This window comes from Euprymna scolopes, chromosome 29 (genome assembly GCF_053919585.1).
Source record: "Euprymna scolopes isolate OS-2025 chromosome 29, ASM5391958v1, whole genome shotgun sequence".
In the NCBI taxonomy this organism is placed as follows: domain Eukaryota; kingdom Metazoa; phylum Mollusca; class Cephalopoda; order Sepiida; family Sepiolidae; genus Euprymna; species Euprymna scolopes.
Genome location: NC_136510.1, coordinates 81,025,159 through 81,037,711, shown reverse-complemented (window position 1 = coordinate 81,037,711; position 12,553 = coordinate 81,025,159). Strand labels below are relative to the sequence as shown.

Genomic DNA, 12,553 nt, shown 5'->3' with positions numbered 1-12,553 from the left:
TCATGTTTAAGCGCATTGTATGACCGGGCAATGCCGGGTTGCCAGCTAGTCTTTACTATTAACGAAATATCTTGAAATGGAATATTGTTTTCATCAAACCTTTTTTTTATATGACTTAATTTAGTTCTTATGAAATTCCTTAGGCATGTACAATTTTATATTTTGGATGAAAATTGCCAGCAAAATAAAAATTCCAATGTTTTTCTTATAACAAAGTAGTCTGCTAGAGTTGACACACATATGCAATTATGTTGCAATTATTAATCTCATCGAAATATGATTGCGTTTGTAAAACCATTCATCAAACTTTGTTAACCAACATATAAAGTTATCTTACTGGATTTTCATTGTCAGGCCCACATAACAATCTATCTGACATATAAATACTTGAATCAAACTAGCTTCCCCCCCCCATTATTTTTATGACACTGTTATTAGTATGTATATAGTTTATTTTGATTCTTTGAAGCATGTCGTTTTTATATATCGCCTCAACATTAACTTCGCATAATTTGTTGTTTGTTATTAAACTGATCACTCTCCCGTGCGTTTGGTTCTGAGAAAAAAAAAATACAAAGATTTTCTAAGCTTTAGATCTCCTTATATCCATATTTAACAGAATTCAGAGTCGCTTAAAGAATGTGAATGTCGGGAATGTGTCAAAAGTTATGTGCAAAGTTAGAATAAACAATATCAAATTTTTCAGTCGCTTACACTGAGGATTGAACCTTCAGGAGAATATCACTTTTACAATTGATTTTTCCAACTACTCTAATCACAGCACTACGGTTCCTTGCAGAAAATTGCATCCAAATTCCCAAGTTTGACAGAAGCATTCCCGAATTCAAGTCCACAAGGACCTGTGGCGTAGTAGTTAGAGTAGTTGAAAAAATCAATTTTAAAAAGTGATATCAAATTTATTTGTTTTTTTTTTTGCAATAAATATGAAAAAAAAAATTGTATATATAATTTTTCACCTTTCTTTTATATTATGTCTATTGTTTTGTCCTTTTGTGTTTGTTCATGAAAGCTTTGGTGGATCGTAGACCTTATTTGGGTCCAACCATCATCATCATCATCATCATCCTCTTTGTTGTTTTTTTGTTTTTTCTGATGTTTTTTTTGTTTGTTTGTTTTTTTTTTTTATTTCTGCTGACATGGCTACAACCTGTTTCCTCTCGACTCCTTCATCTCAGGTGGTTGGAGTTTTGGCTGCCGAAAAACCAGAACAGGACCACAAAATTGCAGGCATCCTCGTGAAAAGAAACTTCAACTACCACGTGATGGCACCAGCTGACTTGCCAAGTGAGTTGAGTAGATTACGCTCATATATTTTATTTTTGAACCTTTGAGATAAGGATTGATACAACATGCCTTCAATAAATTTCCAGGCTTTTTTATACGGATATTTATTTTTTTTTATATGGGCATTTATTTTTTTTATATGGGCATTTATTTTTTTTTATACGGGCATTTATTTTTTTATACAGGCATTTATTTATTTTTATACAGCATTTATTTTTTTTATACGGGTATTTTTTTATACGGGCATTTATTTTTTTTATACGGCATTTATTTTTTTTATACGAGCATTTAAAATTGTTGTAGACTCTTGAAAATTTAGTATGTTATTGCTATACATCTTATGAGATGACTGACCAGTTTTTATGATTTTAGCTTTAAATAAACAGCTACAGCAGAAATTGGAATACACCGTACTAAAGCCTGATTATCACAACTGATGAATTTCAAAAATGCAATCAATACATGAGGACACTTTAGAAGAACGATATACAATAAGATTGTTTTAAATTTGGTAAAAAATGCTATCGAAATGTATGGAATGCTTCAGACTGCTTTTGATCCATCTTGTATGAATCAGACATCAGGTTTTGAGTGACATAAGAGATTCAAGGGAGGCAAGGAGTCTGTGAGGGTTGATGAGAAGTGTAGGAGCAGTAAGGAAGTCAAAAAATCAGAGTTGATTGGCCAAATAAAGAATTTCATGGTAAAGGACCGTCGTGCGTCTATAGAGACAATAAATTCACAGTTTGATGTCAGTGTGGGAACTGTGCACACAATTAGTCACAAGGCACTGAAAATGCAAAAAATTTTCCGGAAGTTTATCCCAAGGGTACAGCCGATAACTCCCTCCTTGTTACAGACTATTTGATCAAGATGGGCATTAAGACAGTTCCTCACTCACCCTATAGTTCAGACCTGTGACTTTTGGTTATTCTCTCTTGCTCCATGTGACTTTTGGTTATTCTCTCTTGCTCCATGTGACTTTTGGTTATTCTCTCTTGCTCCATGTGACTTTTGGTTATTCTCTCTTGCTCCATGTGACTTTTGGTTATTCTCCCTTGCTCCATGTGACTTTTGGTTATTCTCTCTTGCTCCATGTGACTTTTGGTTATTCTCTCTTGCTCCATGTGACTTTTGGTTATTCTCTCTTGCTCCATGTGACTTTTGGTTATTCTCTCTTGCTCCATGTGACTTTTGGTTATTATCTCTTGCTCCATGTGACTTTTGGTTATTCTCTAAGCTCAAGGAAAACCTTAGAGGTGGTCGTTATGAGACAATTGAGGAGATGAAAGAGGCTGTGATGGGTGTCATTGACACGCTCACATAAAAGGATTTCTATGAGGCCTTCCAGAAGTTGTTGAAAATGTACAAGTAAAAGTGTCCATACGAAAAAACGTGTGAAAACTTATTGAAGGCACCTCATAATTTGGATTATGCTGACATGACAGAAAAGAATAAATACTAAAATATTTTACCGAGATTAATATATGCTTATTTATATTTACATATAAGAATAGAGCTGAAATAACAATCTCATTAAAATTGCATCTAACAACATTGAAGTATGTCACGAACCAAAGGAGCATCAGACCTATCAGAATTTCTGCAAAGATGAAATGTAGTCAACACAAAGGTGGTCTTAGTCAATGCAAAATAGCAGGAAATCTTTCAATACCATTTTCTACTCTTAATAGAATGATCGTACAATTCAAAAGAGAGGACAAGGAGTACACAAAACCCCATCCAAGTTGCCCCAGACTCTCTGAAAAAACGTTGTGTTTTGTGAAAAGAAATGTTGAAGAGGATCCTCGATGCAAAGCCTCTGACATTGCAACACAAGCTAATGTTAGCACCAGAACAGCTGTCAGGTACCTTTACAAGGTGGACTACAATGCTAGAGCTGTGAGAAGGAAGCATCTTCTTCATACTGCCAATATCAAGCGCATAAAAGAGTAGGCTTGTGAGATGGTGGAGAGACCTATGACTTTTTGGACCGATATCATTTTCTCTGATGTCACTATTTGCATTATTTCTCAACTGTGGAAGGGTATAGGTATGGAGGCTCACTCAACTAGAGTTTAACTTAAAAAGACTGCAGACAATGCTGAAATATGGGAGTTTCTCAGTTATGGTATGGGGTGCAATTTGGATTGATGGTCGCTCAGACCTGGTGGAGTGTAAAGGAAACATTAATTCTACAAAAAAATGTTTCAATATTACATAAAAGACTCCTACGAATGTTCTCAAGTGGTAAAATGAATCAAATTAACTCCCTATTTATGGAAGATGAAGCTCCCTGTCACTTTGCTAGGGCGGCACAACATTGGTTGAGCCAAAATGGGATTAATAAATTTCCATGGCAAAGTCACTACCCGGATATTAACCCAATTGAAAACTTTTGGGGCTTATTAGATCGAAACCTTCACAAAAAGAAAAGGAAGTCCTCTTCTAAGCCTGAACTTTTAGCATTATTGCATCAGACATGGCAAGAAATTCCTCAAGATGATATTCGTCAACTGATCAATGCAATGCCTAGAAGAGTTCTAGCGTTAAAAACAACAAAGTGAATGTCGGCCAAGTATTAGTTATTCAATTTGTGACCATTTATTTTTATTTTATTTGATTAATTATATGATTATTGAAATAAACTGTTTCTATGTGTGTCTAATCTTTTTTGTCATGTTTGTGTATTTGGACTGCTGTTCTCGTCACAGTTGCCAAATTCACAGCATTTTTATTAGATTCAGTTGAAGTTATTTATCTCTCTCTCTCTCTCTCACACAACAAGATAATGTGACACAATCGTCGGAAAGTGGGATTTAAAAAACCAGCAGCCCAGTGGAAGAATACTCTGGCCTGTTAAAAAAAAAAAAAAAAAAAAAAAGGTTAGACAGCCCTGTCATCATTCCCCAATAGAAATGCCTCAGGCAATTAGCAACAAGCTAAGAAGGCGAAGTTTGGAAGAGTGGACCTCCTAGAACTGCACAAAGACATACCTTAATCAACAAGAGACAAGCTATCTCAACAATGGGCCTTGGCTTTGGTGCTGAGGGAAAGCTCTCGAGTGGCTTTAGTTTAACGTCCATTTTACATGCACGCATGTATTGGACGGCTTTTAGAAATTGATTTCCAGACTAAGCTATCTCTGATCAGATCTTTATTCTTTCTCTAAAGTTTATTCTTATCTTTTGTTCCTTGGTTTCGGAGGCTTTCCCGTCTAATCTGAACCTGCTGCCACAACTGTTCAACATCTTTCAATGGTGCCATACTATTAAAGTCTCCTGTTCTGCACACATCTCCCTCTACTGTTTATTGTGATGGTACGCATAGATTAGATTTAAAGCTCTCGAAATTCATGCAAGAATCGTCCACATGGCTCAACGGTTAAAAGCATTGATAAACAAGTGACATTTTTATTGGGATTGAAGGGTCAATTCTTACTATAAATTATAATAAGTATGGATGAAATAAAAATGAACATTCGATCATGGCTGACAGAACGAGAACAATCTTTTCATCTCCCCACCCCCAAATGAATTAAATAAAAAATTCAGTTTAAAATTCTGTATAGATCCCTGATTCCGAAAACAATGCAGCTGGAGAAGGTCAAGTGTCAAACGATTACATTAAAGTCTCCTGTTTTACGCACATAACTCTCGACTCTCGACTGTGATGCTACACATTTAGACACAATTAGATTTAAAGTTCTCGATATTCATACAAGAATTGTCCACATGTTAAAAGGGTTGACAAAAAGTCAGTTCTAAGTCGCATTTTGGTCCCCCGATTTATCGAAGAGGGACCTATGTTTTCAGTGGCGTCTGTTATTCCGGACGATTGTCAGATAACTGTCCATTAGTTTTTCCTGAAATTTTGCCACAAATTGTATTTCATTAAATAGATGTGCACAGTAAAAAAAATTTTTTAAACGAAAATTCCAGTTGCATCTCCAGACGCTTAAAAGAGGTCAAAAATGGCACTTTTTGCCCCATAGCATTTGATCCATCGATTAGATTTTCTTGAAACTTGGCCAAAATATGGAGGCCATTATTCTTAATATAAATTCAGTATAGGTGACCCTGGCAAAAGTCTGATTCGCATCCCTCTGGGACTTTTAGGGCTAAAAAACGTTTTTTTGGGAGCTCTTTTTTTATATTACTCATAAACTTGATATAGTGATTTTTCATGGTGCTGAATTCAAATATACATGTTTTATCACGTGAAACTGTACTATTTGTCTATTTTCACTGGGATTCGGCATTCCCAGGAGCTCAGAAGAGTTCACAAATGTCCCAAAATTGCAAAAAATGACACTTTTTACCCCATAACTTTTGCCCCATCCATTAGATTTTTCTGAAACTTGGCGAAAATGTGAAGGCTACGTTGGCCCTTCACACTTCTCACATTCATTATTTCTTCACCATTTTTTGTAGCATCATCTCACATGCAACATCAGAGGGGAACCATGCACGTGCAGCTTGTTTTATTGGGATTGAATGGTTAATTCTTACTATAAATTATAATCTAAATATTAATTTACTTGCCCGACATCTGGTGCCACAAAAAAGCATCATAAACATTGATTAATGAGAAGCAAATTACCTCCCTTTATCTTTTTCAGTTAAAAATCATTAAAACCATTTCCTCTCCAAAAATTTAAAAAAAAAAAAAAAAACATGGCTGTCTGTTACAGTTTCAGATTGGCTATTTTATTTTATAATTTAACTAGCCTGGGTGCCCGGCATTGCCTGGATGTTTTGAGGTGTGTGTTGAAAAAAAGAAAAAAAAGTGGTAGTGGCAGACAGGCTCAAACCCGTACTGCGAAGAAGGAAAAGAATGTGAAAAAAAAAAAAACCTGACGTCTTTGCTGTTGCATCCATTGCCAAACCGGAAGTAGCGAAGGTTTAAATTAAGGCTAGACAATCGAAAAGAGGGGATGACTTTTGAAAATATCAGCAAAAAAAGCGACCCATCCATGTAGAAAACTGGTGCTACCAGATCAGGCTGCCTATTGGCTTCCTGAGAAGAAATGCACCTACATCAATTTTCTGTTTTTGTTTTCTATTCTCTTTTGTAAAACTTAATTATGTTCTGTAAAAACAAAAACAAAAACAACAACCTCCTTCCCCTCTTCTTCCCTACTTCCCAACCCTGCCCCCTCTCTTTTTTTTTTTTACCTTGTTGGTAGGGCACTAGAATAAGCCGACTGCCCCCCTCCAGAGGGTAAAAATCCCTCAATGGAGCAACCAGTTAGCCGTGGGTTGCTACCTGTAATGCCTTAGGACATGATCCTGGTGATTGAGCTAACCTAGACCTGGGTGCATAAAAGTCTAGGCACTGCAACACATTACTTCGGCCCTTACTTCGGCTAGATGGGCGGTTGGAGAAGCCCGATCCAACCAATCGGCCAGTCACGCCAAGCCCTAGCACTTACACCCAAAGTACCAACTACCACAACAAAGAACGAAACTTAAAGGTACTCCCATCTTTTTTTTTTTCTTCCCCCACTAAAACTAAAAAAAATAGGCAAACCAAATAAGTGCTAGAAGGCGGTGGCAAGGGTCAATCAATTGGAAAGACCAGAACTCAACACTCCATCTGAACAAATGTATTTTTGAGGACATATTGAACAGAAAATATAGTGCTTGAGAACTCCTTACCAAAAGAGTATATCCTCCACGTAGCCCCGACATGGTCAAGGCGAATGGGTTTCCCCCTTACTATGCCCCAATTTTGGACTCCGAGGTGGGTAGGGAGCGTGGTTGATGAAAAATAAATCCCAAAATCTATGGCTGATAAAAACAAATGCATCCCCCTCAAAACCCTTAAAAGAAACCATTCCTCCGACTCTGACCTCTCAAACTCAGATGAAGAACAAAAATTCAAAACTAGAAAAACCGTTCCAACTATAGACGAAGGAAACTTCCCACGATTCTTGGTTATTGAATTAATCGAAAATAAAAAAATTGGAAATTTATCACCTTTTCTAATAGAAAAAACGTTATCCACAAAAAGTAAACCAAAAATGATCAAAAAAAACAAAAGATGGAAATCTACTAACCAATCTTAGAGATGCTCAATCTCTACTCAAAATGAAGAACTTCCATGAGTACAAGTGCAAAGTCTTTCCCCATAAAACACTAAACACTTCGAAAGGAGTAATTCGAAGTTATGAACTATCGCTAGCAATTGAAGAAGAAATAAAAACCGAATTAGAAAACAAGGAGTAATCAACCAAATCCGCATAAACATAAAAAGAAACAATAAAATAATAACAACCAACATACATATTAACGTTTAACAAACCAACAATACCTAAAGAAATAAAAATTGGTTACTTAAATGTAAAAGTAGATCAACATATCCCAGCTCCATTAAGATGTTTCCATTGCCAAAAATATGGACATTATAAAGAAGCATGTAAAGGAATAAAAATATGCAGAAAATGCGGTAACAAAGGGCCTGACCACACCGGAGAAAAATGCATAAATGAGGTGAAATGCGCTAACTGCAAAGACCACCCGGTCTTCTCTAAAATATGCAAAACATAAAAAAGAAAGAGAAATTATAGAAGTAAAGTACAAGAAAAACACAACCTTTCCAGAAGCCAGAAAAATAGTTGAGACGTACATGAAAGACAACACATATGCTGAGACAACAAAAAAGACAACTAAACCATACCAACATAATGAAATACATGATCAATATAGGAAACTGATAAACAAACTGATTACATTAAACATTAAAGAATGGCCAGAATTTCAAAATAGCCTAAAAGAAAAATACTCAAATCTGGGAAACAAAATAGAAATAACAAATCCAAACAAAGAAAATAATATTCCATCCACAACAGAACCATTAAAAAAATTATCACAGAAACCAAGAAAACAACCACCAGAAATTAATAAAAACATAAGCAATGATAAAACAGCAAATAAAGAATGTTCCAGAAAAGAAGAAAACCAAACAATAGACACTCAAAATAGATTCCAAATTCTAGAAAAAATGGAAACCGAAAACACCCTTGATAAAAAAAAGAAACCAAACACAAGTAATCAAGAGGGAAAAAATGAACAAGAAGCCAAAACAGCAACATCTCAAGCAAGATCCAGATCAACGTCCAGATCCAAACAAAAAAAAAGAAAAAACCCAGCAAAACACTTCACCAAAGACATAAACTCCGACAAAAGATAAACCCTCTACTTCTAAAGAGATTGAAATAGAGGAAACTAAACAACCTCATGGATAGAAATAAAACACAACAAATTATTCAATGGAATTGTCATGGAATAAAATCTAACTATAATGAACTTCTTATACTTATCTCACTCTTCAACCCAGCCATTGTCTGCTTACAAGAAACCTTCCTACAAAACAATAACCATTTCAAAATACCAAACTATGAACAATACAACTATTTCCATAACACAGGCCTTTGTGCTAATGGAGGCACCTCAATTCTTGTAAGGAATAACATACCTCAAAGCAATTTCTCTGTCAAAACAAATCTCCAAGTAATTATAACTCAAGTCACATTATACAAAACAATCACAATCTGCTCAATATACCTCCCTCCTCATGAACCAATAAATGAAAATGAACTAGAAAATTTAATAAAACAACTACCTTCACCATTCATTCTCCTAGGAGACTTTAACTGCCACAGTACGTTATGGGGATGTGAAGTCACAAACTCAAAAGAAAACAAAATTGAACAACTAATTAACAAAAATAACTTATGCCTTCTCAATCAAAAAAAATCCCACATACTTAAATCCAACAAACGGATCAACTAGTGACATTGATCTTACCATGTGTGATCCATCAAGCTTCCTGGATTATACATGGAGCACTTACAAAGAACCCTGTGGAAGTGATCACTTCCCTATTATAATCAATTACAGTAACTCTATCCAAAACCACATACCCAGGTGGAACACAAACAAAGTCAACTGGGCCGAATTTAAAGAACTTTGTTCACTAAAATTAACAGAACATCAAATCCAAACAATAGAAGAAAATCACTAGATTCGGCATTAAATAACCTGAAAAAGGTTGATGTGCCGTAAAACAAAAACAATCTGTAGAAAAGGGTGAAGGAATTAATGGTTTTAGCCAATTTTTCGATATTTGTCGTCCGAAGCGTCACGCTTCAAAATGATACTGATTTCATGAAAATCTGTTGACTCTGTCAAAAGTTTTAGGCAGACATACATACATTTAAACAGGCAGGTGAGATTTATAGTATTTAAAAACAAAAGTTATCTTGAGAGGAGACTAATTTTTTTTTTTTTTTTCATTAGAGATATGCAAGTGAATTGATATCTGTTTATCGTTGATTTTAAAAAATTATTCAGAAAAAAATTAACAAAAAACGTGTTGTGTGTTGAATTTTCATTTAAAAAAAGATCTAAAATAATTTTTAAATTAATTCTTTTTAGCTTTAAAAGGTTAAAAAAAAAAAATTTACTAAAAACAATTAAATTCGTTATTTGTTTTATTTAATGTTTTCTCCATTTTATTTATATTGTGTTTTAAAAAAATGTTCAACTACCGTGGAATTTCCACAGATTTTGCTGGTAAGTATGAATAAAATAAAAATGAACATCTGATCATGGCTTACAGAACGAGAACAATCTCCCGCTATCTCCCCACCCCAAATGTATTAAAGAAAGAGTTCAGTTTAAAATTCTGTCTAGACTCCGAAAACAACAGAGCTGAAGAAGGCTGGGGATTAGCTGAAATATGAGGTGTATGTGTTTGCTAGAAAAATTACTGATCTTTGTCTCTTTCAGATTATACAGACCTGGCGATGAGTACAGTTATGCAAAGGCTGAGCATTGCGTACACAGGGACAATTCCGTTGTTACGCTTCTACCTCAGCCAACTGGCCCATAACATAAAGGAGATTCCCGAGAAACGGATGCTGAAGGTGTTTGGCTGCGTCACAGTCCAAGTTGAACCCCGAATGGTCATTGTGGAGGTAAGCAGTCTGACTTGTTATGTAAAACATGCAACTAAGGAAATCACTCGGTTGGAGGCTTTACATTTACCTGTTGCAGGTGCAAAAGAATATAAGATTGCCCTTTAGACGGGATGCAATAATGATGTCGCAATGTGAATTAATAAGAAAGTGCAAACAATTAAAAAGAAGAAAAGAAAGATTTATGATTTGTATCAAGATGTAAATAATAATAATCGCGCTGACACGCCGGTTCATGCTAGATCGCTGAAGTTAAGCAATGTTGAGCCTGGTTAATACTAGATGAGTGATCCTGTATAGAGGGACGTCTTTAAGCGAGATATGCATGCGACTGGGGACTGCTTGTGAATTTCATATTCCCTTACCATTCCCTCATCTGGAGGAAGCCAGTTCAATCCGCTTAGGATGAATACTATTGGCATCTGTGGATGTTGGTATGTCCAATAAAAACTTTTGTCATCCGCATTAAACAGGCAGGAGCCTGGTATTGTTAGAAAGAGCGATCTCTTGGAAACACAATATCCAAAAATTAGAAAAAATTGTCAATTATTTCAGGTAGAAATGTCATTTTGTTTAAAGAGGAGGTCAGGTAAAACCTTGGTGTTAATCGATTCGTTCTTTCATTTTAAAAAGCTAAATTTGCACGTCCTAAAATCTGTCATCGTCCAATCAATAACATGTTCGCTTATGAACTTAAGTTTTGCAAGTTCATGCATGGCATGTCAATTTTTTTTTTTTTTTTTTTCTTTCTCTCCCCTCTTTTAAAATTCTAAACTTACGCACATCCACCATGCGGCATTTTTTTTTTCTTTTAATAACATGATAAAATGACACCGAAGTCCCCCCTTTTTTTTTTTTCTTTAACTGTATTTTACCACTGGCCGCCCCCCCCCTCCCCAGTATATATATATACAGTACCGCCAAAAAGAAAGTCCGCACTTGTTATTTTTTCAAAATCGCAAATTTAAGCTAAATGTGATGTAACTGTTTAAACAACCTATACCTTATTTGATTCGCTTTGTATTCCTCTATAATTTTACCTTTTTATATTTGACTTTTAATTGAAGTTTCATAGTGTTCACGTCAATTTAAAAAATTATCTTCAAACCAAGAAGGCAAAAAGAAACTCAACAGCAACAAATAAACTTAAAACCAGCTTAAAATGTCCATCTTTTAGGCAACAAAGCATCTCTGATTGTAATTGTCGTTGTTTCAGGTTATATACAACGTAACATTTAGTCCATATGCCACAACTTAGTGATCATCAGGAGCTCATCAATCTCCACCTTTCTGGTTTATCCATTCCAGAAATCTGCCACAGATTGAAATGTGATGAGAAAACGGTACAAATGACTGTGCAAAAGCACCAAAGCACCGGCAGTGTTCGTGATGCCCCTAACTTTGGTTATCCCAGAATTACTTTTTACAGGGAAGACAATGCTATCAAGACCTGCAGCCTCAGAAACAGATTTGAAAAGGCTCCCCAAATCCAACATAGTGTAATCTTGTTAAAAAGTGCTCTCTTTCTACAGTTAAGAACAGATTGAAGGAATTAAATTTGCGAGGCTGTGTTGCAAGACGCAAGCCAATGATTTCTATAAAGGACAGAAAGTGGCATCTGAACTTCGTCAGATGCAATGAAGATCATGACTTTTCATATTGATCGAAAGTGATTTTTAGTGATGAAAGCAAGTTCAATAGACTAGTCACTGACGGTAGACAGTACATCTGTCAAAGAAAAGACAAAGAATTTAATCCTAGGTGCACAATTTCAACATTGCAAGTTGGTGGAGGTTCAGTTTTGGTGTGGGGCGTTATTAGTGCACATGGTCCAGGGCCTATAGTTCACTTGCAAGGTTGAATTAATTCGATTAAGTACATTAATATGTTGACTAAGCATTTTCTATTCTACTTTGGCCAGAATTTGGATGATAATCCCATCTTTATGTAGGATAATGCTCCCATCCACACAGCTGGCAATGTCAAGAGGTTCCTTGAAGAGTATGATATTCCGTGTTTGGATTAGTCTGCACAATTTCCAGACCTCAATCCTATCGAAAATGTATGGCATTACATCAAGCAACAGCTACGCAATGATAAAATTTCAAATCTGGAAGAACTTTGGACAAAAATTAAAGAGAAGTTGGATACTCTTTCACCAGAGTATTGCTGAAGACTAACTCAAAAAATTCCCAAAAGATTGCAGGCTGTCAAATTGCAGAAGGGCTATGCTACTAAATATTAACTAGTTAATTGTGTTGTTGT

General features: G+C 35.4%; 1 protein-coding gene across 1 annotated transcript in view; it reads left to right on the top strand.

The window, feature by feature from the left end:
• Nucleotides 1-12,553, top strand: part of LOC145252752 (cleavage and polyadenylation specificity factor subunit 3-like) — a 155,614-nt gene that overhangs the window by 126,637 nt on the left and 16,424 nt on the right. Inside the window, exons 13-14 of the mRNA XM_080112637.1 lie at nucleotides 1,197-1,305; nucleotides 10,101-10,288. Of these exons, the coding sequence (XP_079968763.1) occupies nucleotides 1,197-1,305; nucleotides 10,101-10,288 (297 nt within the window). The remainder of the gene's footprint in view (nucleotides 1-1,196; nucleotides 1,306-10,100; nucleotides 10,289-12,553) is intronic.